This window comes from Triticum aestivum, chromosome 1B, assembly GCF_018294505.1.
Source record: "Triticum aestivum cultivar Chinese Spring chromosome 1B, IWGSC CS RefSeq v2.1, whole genome shotgun sequence".
NCBI classification, from domain to species: domain Eukaryota; kingdom Viridiplantae; phylum Streptophyta; class Magnoliopsida; order Poales; family Poaceae; genus Triticum; species Triticum aestivum.
The window spans coordinates 562,621,169-562,639,604 of record NC_057795.1 but is presented as its reverse complement, the minus strand read 5'-3'; the positions used below and the strand labels follow the sequence as shown (position 1 = coordinate 562,639,604).

The 18,436-nt window shown below is 46.6% G+C and overlaps 2 protein-coding genes across 2 annotated transcripts; both read left to right on the top strand.

Annotated features, from left to right (window-relative positions):
- The first annotated feature begins 3,624 nt into the window (after window positions 1–3,624).
- Window positions 3,625–4,525, top strand: LOC123138466 (19 kDa globulin). The gene has a single exon (XM_044558447.1). The coding sequence runs from the start codon at window positions 3,719–3,721 to the stop codon at window positions 4,394–4,396; it is 678 nt and encodes a 225-aa protein (XP_044414382.1). The 5' UTR covers window positions 3,625–3,718; the 3' UTR covers window positions 4,397–4,525.
- Window positions 4,526–7,382: 2,857 nt separating this feature from the next.
- Window positions 7,383–9,780, top strand: LOC543098 (glutenin, high molecular weight subunit 12-like). Its single transcript, XM_044558440.1, has one exon. It carries the CDS (start codon window positions 7,452–7,454, stop codon window positions 9,612–9,614), a length of 2,163 nt encoding a protein of 720 aa, XP_044414375.1. The 5' UTR covers window positions 7,383–7,451; the 3' UTR covers window positions 9,615–9,780.
- Window positions 9,781–18,436: the final 8,656 nt, after the last annotated feature.

The window sequence follows — 18,436 nt, the reverse complement described above, 5'->3', positions numbered from 1 at the left end:
AGGAGGGGCTCGGGCATGAAGACGGGGGAGGGGGCCGATGGTCGGGGAGGTTGAGTGCGGCTCTGGGTGACGCCGTCGTACGGATTAAATGGTCTCGACGAGGCCAAGGCGAAGGGGCTGCTTCAATGCAGCTCAGCGGTCGGAGTTGGTTCCTGGGGAAGTTGTGTCAGTATTGAAGCGGATGCTGCCGAGAGGTCGCGTCGGTCAGCACCACCCTTCTTCCGGTCATGTCGAGCGGCATCAATGCCGGCCGCTTCGTGCTATAGGGCGTCATGAAGACGGCACGGTAAGCGGCGCGTGCATCGAAAGGAAAGTGCGGGAGGAGTTTTTGGATGGGCCAGGGTGGTCAGAAGCAGGCGCAGGAGCAGTCCAGACTTCCGCAAAGCCTCCATGTTTGTCTCCTGTTTGCGGGAGAAAGTACGTCTGTACCCCACCATGGACCGATACAGGACCACATTAGATAGCTTCCGTGGTCCAGACATCGCGATTCGGACAGATGTGGGAAATTTACGGGTCAGCGTTGAAGATGCCCTTATACCCATCACATGAAGTGCAAGATTGATGATGCACAGCGTTGGAGATGCCCTTATGCCTATCACATGAACTGCAAGATTGATGGTGCGCTGCAATGATGACCACTATACAAACACATGAAAAAATCTACAAAGTATCTCATGTTTCTATGCTAGTTGAGATAAAAATGGATGACTTACAAATAGTGTACAATAACGGTGGTTGGACTAGTTGGCTATGGCATGAGGTCTACGGCGTCTTGTTGGGAGACGCATCTTCGAATCTGTAGAGGACCTCCTTTTTCAGTTTCTCTTTTTCTCTGATTGGCCGAGCCTACGGAGTGCATCTGAAGTGGTTTTAGCGAAAGTAGTAGAGAGCGCAGCCTGTTTTATCGGAGGGAGTGCGGGAGCGCAGCCTGTTTTATCGGAGGGAGTGCGGGAGTGCGCGAGGTTATCGGACGGATCGCACATCGTCTGGATCTGTTGCTAAAATACAGTCGACTGTAATTTAGCTTTTCCGATAAGCATTTTAAGATAAAACTTACTAAAAACACCTAATAATATCTGCAGCAAAGCGCAGGCTTTACACTAGTTTATCCTATAGTTCCAGACTCAAACAAAAGCAATGGAACGCCATCTTGTGCCACTTTTGTCAAAACAAAGAACACCAGAAAACTTCCATTATTATTTTGACCTTCCATACATTGCTCCCAGCATATCTGTAAACTGATAAAAAGGATCGTCATTTTCAGCATCGAACAGTTGTCATTTTTTCCGCTGTGGTGACATCTTCACTTTTTTGAACCAGACATCACGATATGGGACAGTACGTAACTGCAGAACCAAGACTAAAATACAGCTACCATTTGTATCCGGCCAACCCGAAATTCGTCCACCGAGTAGAATGTGCCGACTAGAGCAAGATACCTACTTGGAAGTAGAAAAAAAATCGTATGGTCTATTCTGAAAGATATATCGCCTACAAGCAAACCGAGTCCTCGTCTTGGTCTTGCTTCATGCATTATACTTTTCGCACACTGAAGTTTTCACTGAATTTATCATGATTTTGACAGTCAAGCATGAAGACCACGGCAGACGGGCTAGTGCCCTATCAGGCAATTGCAGTTTCTTATTGTCTATGGATCTGAGCTATCTCACGGAGTGGAAATTTCCGCTTTTTCCGTGAAAACACAGAAATAAAACATATGGTCTACATGAGTGCACATCATTATCTTGGCATGCATACTTTTCTTACGCTGAAGTTATGGCTGGAATATAATGATTTTTTGACTAAATATGTAGATGTTCCGTTTTATCCTTTAATCTAAAGCTTAGAAATGCAGTTTCCCTTTTTTCCATACGATGAGTTTGCATTTTAAATTTCTGAGGCACATTATAACATATCCTCTTTATTTTAAAACAGACTTTTAGGGATATCTATGTTAAGCCACGTCACTCCAAAAGAAGCAATCTTTCGATTATTATCGAAGATCAATCAAGTTCATTAGATCTTGAGAACTGGGACATACGCACAGTCACGTCCTTTGGTTTAAAGACGCATTCTTTGGTGAAGAGATATATCTTCCTGGAAAGATACGTTCCTTGTGTGAAAAAATGCGTCTTTGTGGAAAAACACACCCCTTGGTGAAATGATGTCTTTTCATAGAAATGCATGTTAGAACAAAATGAGAAGCATGATAATTGTTAGGTTAGCACACAACATTCAGTTTGTAACTTCCCAGAAGATGCTACCACTGAAATGGCCATAACTATGCCAGAAAACTAATGTACCATAATTTTACATCTCATTTCTTCATATGCACTTCAAAAATATTTAAACTTTGCAAATCTATAATTACAGAAATACAAATTTTATATATACACATTTCAAGATATAACTTTCTAAAACACCTGATGATATCTGCAGCAAAGCGCGGGCTTCATACTATAGTTCCAGCCTCAGACAAAAGCAATGGAACACCATCTTGTGTCAATTTTGTCAAAACAAAGAACACCAGAAAATTTTCTTTATTATTTTGACCTTCCATAGATTGCTCCCAGCATATCTGTAAACTGATACTCCCTCTGTAAAGAAATATAAGATCGTTTAGATCACTAAAATAGTAGTAGTGATCTAAATGATCTTATATTTCTTTGTGGAGGGAGTAAAAAGGATCGTCACTTTCAGCATCGAATACACTTGTCATTTTTTCTACACTCTGTGGCGACACCTTCACTCTTGTGAACCAGACATGCATCACGGTACGGGACAATAACTGCAGAACCAAGACTAAACATACCACTGCCCTTTGTATCCGGCCAACCCGAAACTCATCCACCAAGTAGAAAGCGCCGGCCAGAGCAAGTCTTGCCATGCTTCATGCATTATACTTTTCGCACACTGAAGTTTTCACTATAATTTATCATGATTTCGACAGTCAAGCATGCATACCACGGCATATAGGCTAGTGCCCTATCGGCAATGGAAGTTTCTTATTGGCTTCACACTGAAGTTGAATAGGGCAGTGGTCAGGCGACGTTGCGGCACCTCACTGAAGTGACCGGAGTAGTATCAAAGTATCTTCCCGTCTTATCAGTTAAGTTTTTTGGTTTGGAAGAGGGAATCCATATGGTCATAGTGGTCTTTCTACCTTCGATACCCAGCGTTGGCCAATTCCTCCTGAAATACCACTCAAAACAAGGGAAACTCCAAGGAAAAGTACAGCTAAAGCTGATTGATTAGCCCTTTGCATTGTTCCTATATCAGATTTAAGAAACCTTCAAAATTCACTCCAAAGTGTACGAAGTACGAACAAGATTATCATTTTTTAAAAGGAGAATCACCCCGGGCCGCCTCTACATTTGAATGATGCATGCAGCCAGAACAAGATTATCAATTATCATAGACGAGATTTTTCAAGGAACTATTATTATGGATAATTCCATACATGATCCTCATCATCGTGACTCATGACTAGTGCAAAAGACGTTACATGCTGAGTACATCCATACTTGCACGATAAGATTGTTGCAGTAAAAGCAACTTTCCAGCTCATCCGACATCATCCGGGAAATCGTTTAGCAAGCTCCAAAATCCGTCACTCCAGCGTGATCGTCTCATTTTCAATCTCAATCTCTTCAGCATCTCACCACACAACAAATATACAACAATCGGAAACGCAACCACATCTCGTACTGGAAACAATATGGGTAGGTTCGTCTTCTTCGCGCTGTTCCTGGCGGCCCTGGTGGCCGTCTCCGCTGCCCAAGGCGTGCTCGAGCAGCGCCTCGCGGACGCGCAGTGCCGGGGCGAGGTCCGGGAGAAGCCGCTCCACGCGTGCCGGCAGATCCTCGAGCAGCAGCTGACCGGCCGCGCCGGAGAGGGCGCCTTCGGCGTCCCGCTGTTTCAGGCGCAGTCGGACGCCAGGGAGCGGTGCTGCCAGCAGCTCGAGAGTGTCAGCCGCGAGTGCCGCTGCGCCGCGCTCCGCGGCATGGTGCGGGACTACGAGCAGTCCATGCCGCCGCTGGGAGAAGGGCGCCACGGCTCGTCCGGGGAGCGTCAACCAGAGCGGGGATGTTCCGGTGAGTCCACGGCGGAGCAGCGGCAGGAGGTACAAGGGGGTCAGTATGGCAGTGAGACAGGAGGAAGCCAGCAGCAGGGAGGAGGCTACCACGGGGTGACCGTCGGGCGTGGTGGCCAGCGGCAAGGACAGGTGCTTTGTCACAAGAGGCCGCAGCGGCAGCAGGGAGAAGGATTCTCCGGCGAGGGGGCGCAGCAGAAGCCGCAGGCCGGTCGCGTGAGGTTGACGAAGGTACGGCTACCGACCGCGTGCCGGATCGAGCCCCAGGAGTGTAGCGTCTTCTTTGCCGACCAGTACTACTAGGCTAGCTGATTGGTCGATGCAATGTGTGAGCTCTGATAATAAGTGCGACCTGTAATCACAATCCTCCATGCGGAAATGACAGTGATAATGAAAGAGCAATGAATAATGAAATGAGTTTACTTGGCAGAACCGGTTAATTATCCCGTAATTCTTACTTTCAAAGTTTTAAAGTTGCGCATCTAACCGTTTAATTATCCGTAATTCTTAGCTGCCACCTGTTAGTAACAGAAACATTAGAATTAGTTACAAGCTAAAAGATGCGCAACTTGATTGGCTTCCGTAGGACACCGAGCGTCAACATCTTTGTAAATTGCAGGCGCAACACCAATTGAATTGCCTCCATTCTTCGCTAATTATTTTAAAATAATACATTATTTTAATTAAATTTCAAAAATGTTACGTTGTAATTATATTTTTTAAAAATAATACCCAGTTGGCCTACTGCTGGCCGATTGGCCCCCAGTCGGCCCACTGCCAGCCAATTGGATCCAGTCGGCCTACTGCTGGCTGATTGGCCCCTAGTCAACCCATTGCCGACCGATTGGATCTAGTCAGCCCACTGCTGACCGATTGGCCTCCAGTCTGCTTCCTCTATGCCGACAGGTGCATGCACTCTTTTTTTGTTGAATAGGTATTTGAAAAATATTGAAGAAGTATTTGAAAAATGTTGAATAGGTATTTGAAAAATGTTTAACAAGTATTTAAAAACTGTTGAATATGTACTTCTTCAACATTTTTCGAATACCTATTCAACAGTTTTCAAATACTTGTTCAATATTTTTCAAATACTTCTTCAACATTTTTCAAATACATATTCAACAGAAAAATGGGTGCATGCACCTGTTGACCTACAGGAAGCAGACTGGGGCCGGGCTATCTATTTTTGTTGCCGATACAATGAATAAGGTTAACAAAGCATAATTTAGCAACCACAAAATGTGTATTAGGAGTCAGGGTCGGGCCGACAAACTCAGGGGCCTTGTGCCAAACTCTAAAAATGGGCCTACCATTAGAAGAACGTCCGGCAAAGAGATGCACTGCAACATATGACCAAAACGTTATCCATGATCGAGTACAATTTCTTAGTGCTTTTTTCATCAAAGTTATATTTGAAACATTTTAGAAAATTTGCCTTAATTCCCCCCCATGGCGTTTCCATCAAAAAATGCGTTAAAACCTACCTATATAAAGGCAATAAGGGAAAACACTTCAGGATACCTTCCAAGCTAAGGTGTCTTTCTTTAGATGGTATGCTAAGCTGTTCTTCATGACGCCTCAAATCATTATTCTGCAAGAAAAGACTAAAAAGAACGCTAACTATGGACTTAAAGGTTTACAAACGTCGAGCGGACAAGGAGTCTTATATAATTCCAGTAGCATTTATTCCATTTTGCTTCACATAGAAAATGTAGCTGAGGTGGCCAATGTTTATTTTGGCTCGTGTGAGGTCGCCGGTTCGATCTCAGAAGCAACGCTGGAATATCCCATATATATTTATTTTTCAGAGTGGTTTTGCTCGGGTGCCTCCAGCGTATGGGCTGAAATTCGCCCCCCCTACAAATCATGGGCCCTGTGCGGTTCGCACAGGTTGCACATGCCTTGGCCCGGGCCTACTAGGAGTGTACCTGGATTATGTTGGACGATGGGAGATGAAAGTGATGTATTAATTAACAAAGATAATGAAGCTTAATTTTCTTATATGTTGTTAATATTGACAAGAAACAAACAGCTAACTCAAAGTTGCGGTTACACATTCGTAATCTTCTATATCCAAATAACATATCCCTCTCAACATGCAAACATATCACCTCAGCATGTAGCATGCATGGAAAAATGTCCACTTCAACATGCAATTATGCATCAAAATTTTCATTTTACTAGGCTATTTATTTGATAAAATTTCACAAATATACAATAATCAAACACAATAGATCATATTGTTTTCATTTTTGGTTCTCACATTTTTACTCAAAATATAAATGTTTCATATAACCAAATTTCATTCAAATATACTGCAAAACATTTCTGCGACAACATGTGGGGTATATCTAGTTATAAGGAAATATTAGTGATGGCCTGCAAGTGATAAGGCCAAGGAGAGAAGAAGTGCGCCGTCTACAGAGGCCAGGGAAAGACAATGGACATCCAGAGAGGTGGGGGCGGGGAAGAAACACATGGAGATCATAGAAGAACATAAGAGGTTAAACATAGGAGGAGGATATAATGGACAATTAAATCCACATTACTTGAACTCATTTGGGAAGTGGAAAAATCCCCTATTTTGGTGTAAATCAAACTAATTGACGCGAGTTTTCTCTGAAGATCCTATGTTAATTTTAGACATGAATGACCAAAGGTTTCAGTTAGTTGAGTTTTGTCATCGAAAGGTGTTTACATAAGTCCAAAAATTCTACCAGCTTTTGGTACGGTGCGTCATAGCACAGATAAATGTTGTGATTCATTAGATAGATATTGTGAGTCATAGCATGGATTTGTGTTGCCTGGAAATCCAACTACATGACAAGAAACAAACATAAATGGGCTTTTGAAGGATGATTTATCAACTTACCTTATCCATGCAAGCTACCTTCCATTAGTCGGACATGCTTAGAAGCTTTTAGTGACCGCAGATCTACAAAAGCAATGGCTAACAGACACATATTCTCCCAAACCCCAAGAAGTATAACCACTTCTCTTAGATAAAAATAGCAGATCGATATACAAACGTCTACACTTCTGCAAACAGTACCCAGAAGTCAGAATTAGGATTGAACCGATTACGTGGCTTTAGCAGACTGTCCAAAAATCTGTTTTGCAAAACTCCAATTGCTCCTTGCTTATCCAGCTTCTTTTGTGTTGGCAAATTGTGCTTTTCCAACTGACTTTATTCTTCTCACGTTTCTTCTTAGGCTAAACTAACCACACCGTGCACACAACCATTGTCCCGAACCTTCACCACGTCCCTATAAAAGCCCAACCAATCTCCACAATCTCATCATCACCCACAACACCGAGCACCACAAAATAGAGATCAATTCACTAACAGTCCATCGAGATGGCTAAGCGGTTGGTCCTCTTTGCGACAGTAGTCATCACCCTCGTGGCTCTCACTGCTGCTGAAGGTGAGGCCTCTAGGCAACTACAGTGTGAGCGCGAGCTCCAGGAGAGCTCGCTTGAGGCATGCCGACAGGTCGTGGACCAACAGTTGGCCGGTCGGCTGCCATGGAGCACGGGGCTCCAGATGCGATGCTGCCAGCAGCTCCGAGATGTTAGCGCTAAGTGCCGTCTCGTCGCCGTCAGCCAAGTCGTAAGACAATATGAGCAAACCGTGGTGCCGCCCAAGGGCGGATCCTTCTACCCTGGCGAGACCACACCACTGCAGCAACTCCAACAAGTAATATTTTGGGGAACATCTTCACAAACAGTACAAGGGTATTACCCAAGCGTAAGTTCTCCTCAGCAGGGGCCATATTATCCAGGCCAAGCTTCTCCACAACAGCCAGGACAAGGGCAACAGCCAGGCAAATGGCAAGAACTGGGACAAGGGCAACAAGGGTACTACCCAACTTCTCTGCATCAGTCAGGACAAGGACAACAAGGGTACTACCCATCTTCTCTGCAGCAACCAGGACAAGGGCAACAGATAGGACAAGGGCAACAAGGATACTACCCAACTTCTCTGCAGCAGCCAGGACAAGGGCAACAGATAGGACAAGGACAACAAGGGTACTACCCAACTTCTCCGCAACACCCAGGACAAAGGCAACAACCAGGACAAGGGCAGCAAATAGGACAAGGGCAACAACTAGGACAAGGGCGGCAAATAGGACAAGGGCAACAATCAGGACAAGGGCAACAAGGGTACTATCCAACTTCTCCACAGCAGCTAGGACAAGGGCAACAACCAGGACAATGGCAACAATCAGGACAAGGGCAACAAGGGTACTACCCAACTTCTCAGCAGCAGCCAGGACAAGGGCAACAAGGGCAGTACCCAGCTTCTCAGCAGCAGCCAGGACAAGGGCAACAAGGGCAGTACCCAGCTTCTCAGCAGCAGCCAGGACAAGGGCAACAAGGGCAGTACCCAGCTTCTCAGCAGCAGCCAGCACAAGGGCAACAAGGGCAGTACCCAGCTTCTCAACAACAGCCAGGACAAGGGCAACAAGGGCACTACCTAGCTTCTCAGCAGCAGCCAGGACAAGGGCAACAACGGCACTACCCAGCTTCTCTGCAGCAACCAGGACAAGGGCAACAAGGGCATTACACAGCTTCTCTGCAGCAACCAGGACAAGGGCAACAAGGGCATTACCCAGCTTCTCTGCAGCAGGTAGGACAAGGACAACAAATAGGACAGCTAGGACAAAGGCAACAACCAGGACAAGGGCAACAAACAAGACAAGGGCAACAACTAGAACAAGGGCAACAACCAGGACAAGGGCAACAAACAAGACAAGGGCAACAACTAGAACAAGGGCAACAACCAGGACAAGGGCAACAAGGGTACTATCCAACTTCTCCACAACAGTCGGGACAAGGGCAACAACCAGGACAATCACAACAACCAGGACAAGGGCAACAAGGGTACTACTCAAGTTCTCTACAACAGCCAGGACAAGGGCTACAAGGGCACTACCCAGCTTCTCTGCAGCAGCCAGGACAAGGACATCCAGGACAAAGGCAACAACCAGGACAAGGGCAACAACCAGAACAAGGGCAACAACCAGGACAGGGGCAACAAGGGTATTATCCAACTTCTCCGCAGCAGCCAGGACAAGGGAAACAACTAGGACAAGGGCAACAAGGGTACTACCCAACTTCTCCGCAACAGCCAGGACAAGGGCAACAACCAGGACAAGGGCAACAAGGGCACTGCCCAACTTCTCCGCAGCAGACAGGACAAGCGCAACAACCAGGACAAGGCCAACAAATAGGACAAGTGCAACAACCAGGACAAGGGCAACAAGGGTACTACCCAATTTCTCTGCAACAGTCAGGACAAGGGCAACAGTCAGGACAAGGGCAACAATCAGGACAAGGACACCAACTAGGACAAGGGCAGCAATCAGGACAAGAGCAACAAGGCTACGACAACCCATACCATGTTAACACAGAGCAGCAAACGGCCAGCCCAAAGGTGGCAAAGGTGCAGCAACCCGCGACACAGCTGCCGATAATGTGTCGGATGGAGGGGGGCGACGCATTGTCGGCTAGCCAGTGATAGAACTCTCTGCAACTTGCATGGTGCTTGGTATGCATGCACCTTAGCTATCCAATAAACATGACGTGTGTGCACAGGTTTTCATGTAACTAGAGTAAAACCCAATAATAATGCAAAATGAAAAGCTTCTCCAGCTAAAAAACAACAAAACGGGCGTTGTGTAGTATGTGTTGCATGTCTCAGCTCATTGTGTTGATGCATACTGATGACCCACAAGTATCGGGGATCAATTGTACTCCTTTCGATAAGTAAGAGTGTTGAATGCAACAAGGAGTAGAAGAAAATGACAAGCGATTTTCAGCAAGGTATTTTCTGCAAGCACTGGAAGTAACAGTAACATATAGTTTTGTAGTAGGATAATTCGTAGCAAGTAACAAGTAACAATGGTAACAAGGTGCAGCAAGGTTGCCCAATACTTTTTATAGCAAAGGACAAGCAGGAACTTTCTCTTGTGTAAAGCAAAGTGCTCTCGAGGACACATGGGAATTGTCATCTAGTCACGTTCATCATGTTTAGTTGATTCGTGTTTTCTACTTTGATAATTTGATATGTGGGTGGATCGGTGCTTGGGTTATGATTACCCCTTCTCGCAACCATCCGCAACTATAAAAGAAGAATTAAGATAAATCTAACCGTAGCATGAAACATATGGATCCAAATCAGCCCCTTACCGAATAACGCATAAACTAGGGTTTATGATTCTGTCACTCTAGCAACCCATCATCTACTTATTACTACACAATGTCCTCTCTTAGTCCCAAGTATGGTGAAGTGTCATATAGTCGACGTTCACATGACACCACTAAAGGAAACAACAACATACATATCATCAAAATATCGAACGTATGCCAACATCACATGATTACTTATGAAAAGACTTCTCCCATGTCCTCAAGAAAAAAAGTAACTATTCACAAATCATATTCATGTTCGAGATCAGAGGTGTATTGAATATGCTTGAGGGTCTAAACATTTAATCTTCCACCAAATAAACCAACTTGCATCAACTACAAGATGTAATCAACACTACTAGCAACCCACATGTTCCAATATGAGGTTTTGGGACAAAGATTTAATACAAGAGATGAACTAGGGTTTGAGATGAGATGGTCTTGGTGAAGATGTTTATGAAGATTGGTCCTTCCTTGAAAAGAGGATCATTGGTGATGTCGATGGCTTCGATTTCTCCCTCCCGGAGGGAAGTTACCCCGACAAAATCGCTCAACCGGAGAGCAAAATTGCTCCTGCCCAGGTTTTGCCTCGAGATGGAGGCGCTTCATCCCAAAAGTCTTCTTCTTATTTTTTCTAGGGCAAATGGCTTCATATAGCAGAAGATGAGTACCGAAGGCCTGCCATTGAGCTCACAAGCTCATAGGGCGCACCGAGGGGGTAGGGCGTGCCCCCTCAGCTAGTCGCTCCCTGGTATTTCTTCCTCCAATATTTTTTTATATATTCCAAAACAATTCTCTGTATTTTTCAGGTCATTTGGAGTTGTGCAGAATAGCTATCTCTGTTGTAGCCTTTTTCATTCTAGAATTCTAGCTGCCGACAATCTCCATATTCATGTGAAACTTGCAAAATAAGAGAGAAAATGCATAAGAATTGCATCATAAAGTGAAATAACAATCGAAAACAGAATAAATAACAGTAGGAAAACATGGTGCAAAATGGACGTATCAACCCCCCCCCCACACACACACATCTTAGACCTCGCTTGTCCTCAAGCGAAAGCCGAATTGATAATCATGACCACATGTTTAGAGCGAGAGAGATGTCGATAAAAACAAAATACAGACATGAAAGCATCATGCTCATTATCATATCATCAATATATCACCATAAAACCTCACATGCTAAAGTAAATATTCATTCACAAACTAAAGTATGAACCATAAATTTCATTGGAAACTAACAAACTATGATCTCAATCATTGAAACAATCATAATCCATCATATTTTCAGAAAGAGACTATGTAAGCGCTTTATTTAGCAAGTTCACATACTAAACTATCATTTAGTCTTTTGTGATTGCTGACACTCACGTCATATTTATAGAGCAAACGTTTATGTCAAACACATAGGAAGATGGGGTTTATAGTGTTCAGCACCCAACTTGTTTTTATCTCGAGGATAGTTTCAACATATATATATATATATATATATATATATATATATATATATATATATAGGGTGGGTCTATTATGATAACACCCTTAAGAGTCTTATTCTACACACCACTTTCTTATTCTGCTAACACCTCCCGACCAACCCCGCAGCTACAACCTAACCACTTACGATGGTCGACCGAACTGCGCACACACAAAAACCACCTTATCTCTGCCACGGTGCTACCCACCTCACTCATCTCTCCCCCGTGCTCCTCCATCCCACGACCTACCCCACCCCACTCATCTCTCCCCCGTGCTCCTCCATCCCATGGCGCCGCCGCCTCCCTCCCCGCGCCCCCGCTGCAGCGCCGCCTCCTTCCTCCCCGCGCCCCCGCTGTAGCACCGCCGCCACCTCCCTCGCGCCCCCGCGTCACCGTGTCCCCAGCACCCTCGCGCCTCGCGCACCTCCGCGTCGCCCGGGCCATGGATCCGGCCATGACGCGGCGGTCAGGCGACGGATCCAACCCCGCTGCACCGCCCAAGCGCCGGGACCGAGCGTCGCCGGTCCCCTGCATTGTCCCGGCGACTGCCCCCAACCCCCTCCAACTCCCCTCGTCCTCGCCCCTCCAGCAACAACATGGAACCGGCGGGCCGGCGCACACCCTTCCTTCCAACAACGACGAGATCTGGGCACGCTTCCTCCTTCCTGCCCGCGCGTGGTCGGCCTCAGATTCGTGCGTTGCCGTCCCTACCAAGTACCAACCACCGGGTCAAGGGGGCAGCTGGATTCATGGATCGTGTGGGATCCGAGGGGCTCGGGGGTCACCGGCGACTCTCCCCTCCCCGTTCCTTCACCGTCTCCCATCTCCCTGCCCCGGTGTCTTCCTCTCCGTCCATGGCTAGGCACAGACGGGGTTCGTCCTCTCCAGCCACCGTCGACATCCACGGCCACTGAGCCACACCTCCCTTCCCTCCCTCTGAGGTTGTGCGCCCCCTTCCCCGCCGTCAACGACCAGGTCACGGTCTAGGTTGTGGCCACCATGCGCCTCGGCAACGGTGAGCACCACCGGCCTCACCTCGCGTAACCCAGCCACTGGATCTGTTGCAGAATGCGCAAGAGGAAGCGGATGGTGCTTCCCCACCACCGAAGATTCCATCCAGTACACTGCAGTTCGGTGAAGCACCGCCGCGAGTATGAACGAGTTCCATCGGCGGCGAGGTTCTGGCAAGTTTCCTCTACAGTTGGGCTAGCGCGGCCATGGCCAGCCCATGGCTTCAGTTCGTGGGCTTCAAAAAAATTGTATGCTGTATAATTTGATTTCTCTTTATTTTGTATGCTCTCTAACTAATTCCGTTGCAGCTCACTTTGTTCTTACCGAGACTGAAAAAGACCAAAAAATTGTGCCAAAGTTAACTTTTATTCGCTCTATTGTTGTAGTGCACCTTGCATCGACGTATAGGCTTGCCTAATCATATTTAGAGCCCGCCTTGTGACATTCGCATGATGAAGTCCCCCTTAGCAGTTTGCGGCATGTAGGCGTGAAGTACGGCAGGCATGTGCATGCAGTTTGGCAAAGTAGCGCGTGCAGTGCTCGCATGCCACAACATTGCCAACCCGGCCAGATTGTAAAATGCTTCTAGTTTGCACTTTTGTTCCTGTTACTTTTTTCATTTGAGTACAGTTTTGTTGGTATGTGCGGGTGGAGTGCTTAGGAAAGATATGAGCATGCAATACCTTTTGTGGTTTCATATGTTTTTTTCTCTTGAGAGAAAAGCTATCTCATGTTCAGTTTGTATTGCCCTTGATTTGTTGTTTTGATTTATGAATTTTGGTGCGGTTCACTTGTCGTGGGGGGACAGTTCTCTATGTAATAGTGCACAAAAACAAAAGCAAAAGGATAATAATGATAAGTAACATTTGTGTTGCAGCTTATTACCCCCTATGTATGAAGTGTAATTTGTTTTGTGTGCTTTAAAAATCAGTCGACTATATCAATGCATGCAGTGCTTTTGGTCCTCGGATGTGGTTCACTTTTGAGAGTGATGTTGTTCACTTGTGCCCAAAAGTGAAAAGTGCTAAAAATTTAGCGCAACAACAAAGATAGTAATGAGGTTCACTTTGATATATGTCGCGGTTCACTTGCCTCCTCTTTGCGGTCCACTCTCGATAAAAAAACTGAAACAAAAGACAACAAAAACTTGTCTGAGAAAAAAATTACGTTTGACAAAAAAATCATGAAGTTCACTTGACCGTCTGATGCAGTGTGGAATCAGTCAACTTGATTAGAAACTGTGATGCGTTTGGCCGTGGGATGCAGCTCATGTGGTGTCCGACTAAAAAATGAATAACAAAAATCAAGACAAAAGAAATCATGCATTTCGCTTGCCAGTCGGATGCAGTGCACTTTTACATCCGAAGCAGTGCTCTTTTCTGTCAGATGGAGTTCACTTCGTCGATTTTGGTGTCGCGAAAAACAGAGTGTCCGCATTTCGGTAAATTTGAAATTTCTCTTAAACCGTAAAGAATTAGAGAGAGTGTTCTACATGAAAGAGTTGCGTATCGTCGATATATTTCCAACGCTGTATCTTTTGAATCATTCCGACCAGCGGTTTGCAAAAATTTCGCAAAAAACGGCCGCTGCCACTCGTTGTGCGCCGCACGATTTTCAAAATTAACTTAAAAACGTAAGGAATCTCAAAAATATTTCAACATATGAAAGTTGCACCTCGTTCGTAGCTTTGCAACGGCGTATCACACGCCTCGTTTCGACAAACGGTTCAAAAACTGGAGCGAAAACAGTACCAGATTTTTTTAAAAACTTGAAAAACAGAATTCCGTGATTTAGTAAATTTGAAAATGCTCTTAAACCGTAACGAATTAGAGAAAGATTTATATATGAAAAAGATGCGCCTCGACAATATCTATCCAACGACGTATCATTTGCTTCATTCCGACAAGCCGTTTAGAAAAAAACGCGAAAAAACGCTCGCTGCCACTCGTCATCCGCCGCACCATTTTCAAAACTGCTCTTAAACCATGTGGAATCTCGAAAATTGTTCAACATGTCGAAGTTGCGCCTAATCCATAGCTTTTCAACGGTATATTACACGCCTCATTCCGATAAACGGTTAAAAAATTAGAGCAAAAACAGTACCAAAAAAATAACGCGTGCAGTTTTATCCGACGAGAAGTTCACTCGTGTGAGTACTGCAGCACGCTTGGTTCAAAGAATGACGTGCACTTGCATTCAGCATGCAGTGCGGAAGTGATGTGCAGAATAGTTATTTTGCTAATATTAGCAGAATAGACCGTCTGTATATATATAGGGCTGGACTATTCTGTTACCCATAAGAGAATATTATTCTGTTACCCCCCGCCCCCTATAGGCGCGACGCGCACACAACCGTCGAATCCCCCCGACCCCAACCCGCCTTCTTCCGCCAGAGGCAAGCATCGTGGGAGAGCGAGCGACGGCGGCAGCCGAAGCGAGGGAGCCTGTTGAGGATATAACTACTAAGGGTAAATCGCCCAGGAGGGGCCGGTTTACCCTCAACTACTTTGAAGCCCATAAAGACCCAGAAGATGGCGCTTTACGGTGAAGCTTAGAGGGCCAGAGCCCAAAGATAGATTAGGGCCCATAAGTTGTAAACCGCCATGATCGTGTAACTTGTGTTATAAGATAGGAAAGGAGAGACCGAGCCGGACACTGGTATGAGACGGCCTCGGGACTCTGTAGACCGGCCAGGCGTCAACCTATGTATATAAAGGGACGACCCGGTGGCAGTTCAGGAAAAAAACAACAACTCGAGACCCAGGCAAAGCGTATTTGCTCCATGGTCATCAAAACCCAATCAATTCCATCACAAATAGACGTAGGCTTTTACCTTCACCGAAGGGGCCGAACTAGTATAAAACTCTCGTGTCCCCTATCCGGTTTAACCCCTCCAAGCTAACCTGTCACGATGGCTCCACGACTAAGTCCTTTCATGAGGACATCTGACGTGTTAATTCCACGACAGTTGGCGCCCACCGTGGGGCTATCGCACAATGGTTTCGAGTTCTTGAAGGGCAGCTTTGAAGGACTCAAAGGGTACGCGGTCGGCTGGATGACCAAGAGTCATCGCGGCAAGCTCTACATCGACGATGAAGGATGGGGCCCCGAGGCCGGCTCAATCGAGTACGGGTACTGGGTCTCCTTTGGCGGAATTCATGTCTTCATCGGCAAGATCGGCGAACCGGGCCCTGAGCCGGACATCTGCACCGAACTCGTCGAGACGGCTCAGCGTGCGAGTCCTGCCCGGGTTAAGCCCGCCATGAAGCGTGTGTTCGTAGGATGTGTCCATGGGATTGGATCTGAACTGGTGTCTGAAGGCGAGACGGCCGTTTATTCCGACAATGAGTCATCCACCAGTGAAACCAAGTCCCTGTATCAAGTTCAGGATGGTGTGTTCGAAGGATATTCTGAGGGCAACAGTATTCCGGACCCCTTTGAACCGCCGAGTCGGGTTGCTGTTTTCATGGCCGGAACACAGCCCACCTTGCAGTCTTCATCTACAGCAGCAATGAATTCCGGATCAGCAGCCGCGGTAGGAGGCCCGGTGCGCCGACCGGCTCAAGTTCTCTCTGGTTTGATGGATGCCTGGGCGACCTTGTTAACCACGGCAGTTACCCCGGAGACGCAGGACCAGCACAATGCGGACGTTGCGAAGCTGAAGGACCAGATAACACAGGCTAAGGAGGACCTAGCAGCTGAGGATGCCAGGATGGCTGAAGAACGGGCCGCTTTGGATGCCCAGTCACAACAGATACAGACACAGAATTACCGGCTCATGTTGCATCAGAATGCGTCAAATGACGTAATGTGGAGGAAGTATCTACCACGTATGCCGCCAGTCTTCGAGGGACTGAATCTCTTCAATACATCGAGGGCTGGGCCAAGTAATCCGGCAGCTGCAAACCGGACTGACGCACCTAGGGCAGTGCCGGATCAACCACGAGTGACGGATCCACCTCGTCGAACGGATAACCCGCCGCAATACGTATCAACACCACTGGGTCACTTTTCTAGCCCTTTGGATAACATGATTGCTGCAGCATCTTGCCTGGCAGCTATTCCGATGGAGGGCGATTCACTGGCGGCGATTGAGACGTGGCGGGCCAGGGATCTTCTTCAAACCGCCATTGTGCAGCAGCAGGCTTATTCTTATAGCCGAGGCAGAATTCATTCGACCCCCCATCCAAGCAAAAGCTATAGCAGGCACATAGATGAACCGGAGGTGTCTAGCAGTGCGCGGCGCCGTAATGCCCCTCAAGGACCCAATCCGGCGCTTGGTGAGGCAAATGCTCAGGATGCGGTGGATAATGGCAGAGCACGAAGGAAGGCTGCTTTAGCAGCACAATATGCGGGTCGTTATCAACTCGCCCCGGTTCAGCCAGCGGCATCAGTGGACCGAGGCACCGGGCTTGCTTTCAGTTCTTGGGGAGTGCCATGTCTCATTCCGGCTCTCAGTTCTTGTGTGCAAAATTGTCTTCACACTCAGATTGGGCGCAATGTTCATGCCTATGTAGATGACATTGTGGTAAAATCCAGAAAGAAGGAGACCTTGATAGATGATCTCAAGGAGACCTTTGACAATCTTCGGGTTTATAAGATGATGCTTAATCCGGACAAGTGTGTTTTCGGTGTTCCGACAGGTAAGCTATTAGGCTTTCTGGTGTCCAACAGAGGCATTGAGGCTAATCCATAAAAGATCAAAGCGATTACGTCCTTGGCTAAACCGAAGTGCATCAATGATGTTCAGCGTCTGGTAGGTCGAATTGTAGCCCTTAGCCGGTTTATCAGCCGCTTGGGAGAAAAGGCAATTCCTTTATATCAGATGTTGAAGAAGACAGACGATTTCATCTGGAGTAATGCAGCCAATGTGGCGTTTGAGGACTTGAAGCGGCAGTTAGCTGAACCGCCGGTCCTTGTTGCTCCAGTTGACAAGGAACCCTTGTTATTGTACGTGGCTGCTAATGCCCGTGCGGTCAGTGTGGCAATTGTGGTTGAGCGTAAGGAGGCTGGATAGGAATATCCGGTTCAACGGCCAGTTTACTATATCAGCAAAGTACTAATCGAGTCAAAACAGCGATATCCGCATTGGCAGAAGCTGGTATATGGGGTTTTTATGGCAAGTCGGAAGCTCAAGCAATACTTTCTAGGCCATCCCATCACAGTGGTTAGTTCTGCTCCTTTGGGCGATATAATTCAGAACAGGGAAGCAACTGGCCGGGTTGCAAAGTGGGCAATTGAGCTTGGTCCACATGGGTTGAAGTATATGCCTCGAACGGCCATCAAGTCTCAGGCGCTTGTTGACTTCATCAATGATTGGACCGAGTTACAGGCACTGGAGCACAAACCGGATAATACATACTGGACTATTCACTTTGATGGATCCAGGCAGTTGGAAGGCTCGGGGGCTGGAGTTGTCCTTACTTCCCCTCGAGGTGATAAAATTTGTTATGTCCTCCGCTTAATGTTTCCTTGCACTAACAATGTAGCTGAGTACGAGGACTTACTCCACGGTCTCCGTGTGGCCAAGGAAATGAACTTAAGCCGGGTTCACTGTTTTGGAGATTCTGATTTGGTGGCTCAGCAAGTTTTTGGTACTTGGGATTCTAAGGATCCACTCATGGCGGCTTACAGACGTGAAGTGGATATTGTGGCTGGTCAC

What these genes read in the sequence shown, in the direction of transcription:
- LOC123138466 (XM_044558447.1), top strand. Translation starts at nt 3,719, where the DNA reads ATGGGTAGGTTCGTCTTCTTCGCGCTGTTCCTGGCGGCCCTGGTGGCC.
- LOC543098 (XM_044558440.1), top strand. Translation starts at nt 7,452, where the DNA reads ATGGCTAAGCGGTTGGTCCTCTTTGCGACAGTAGTCATCACCCTCGTG.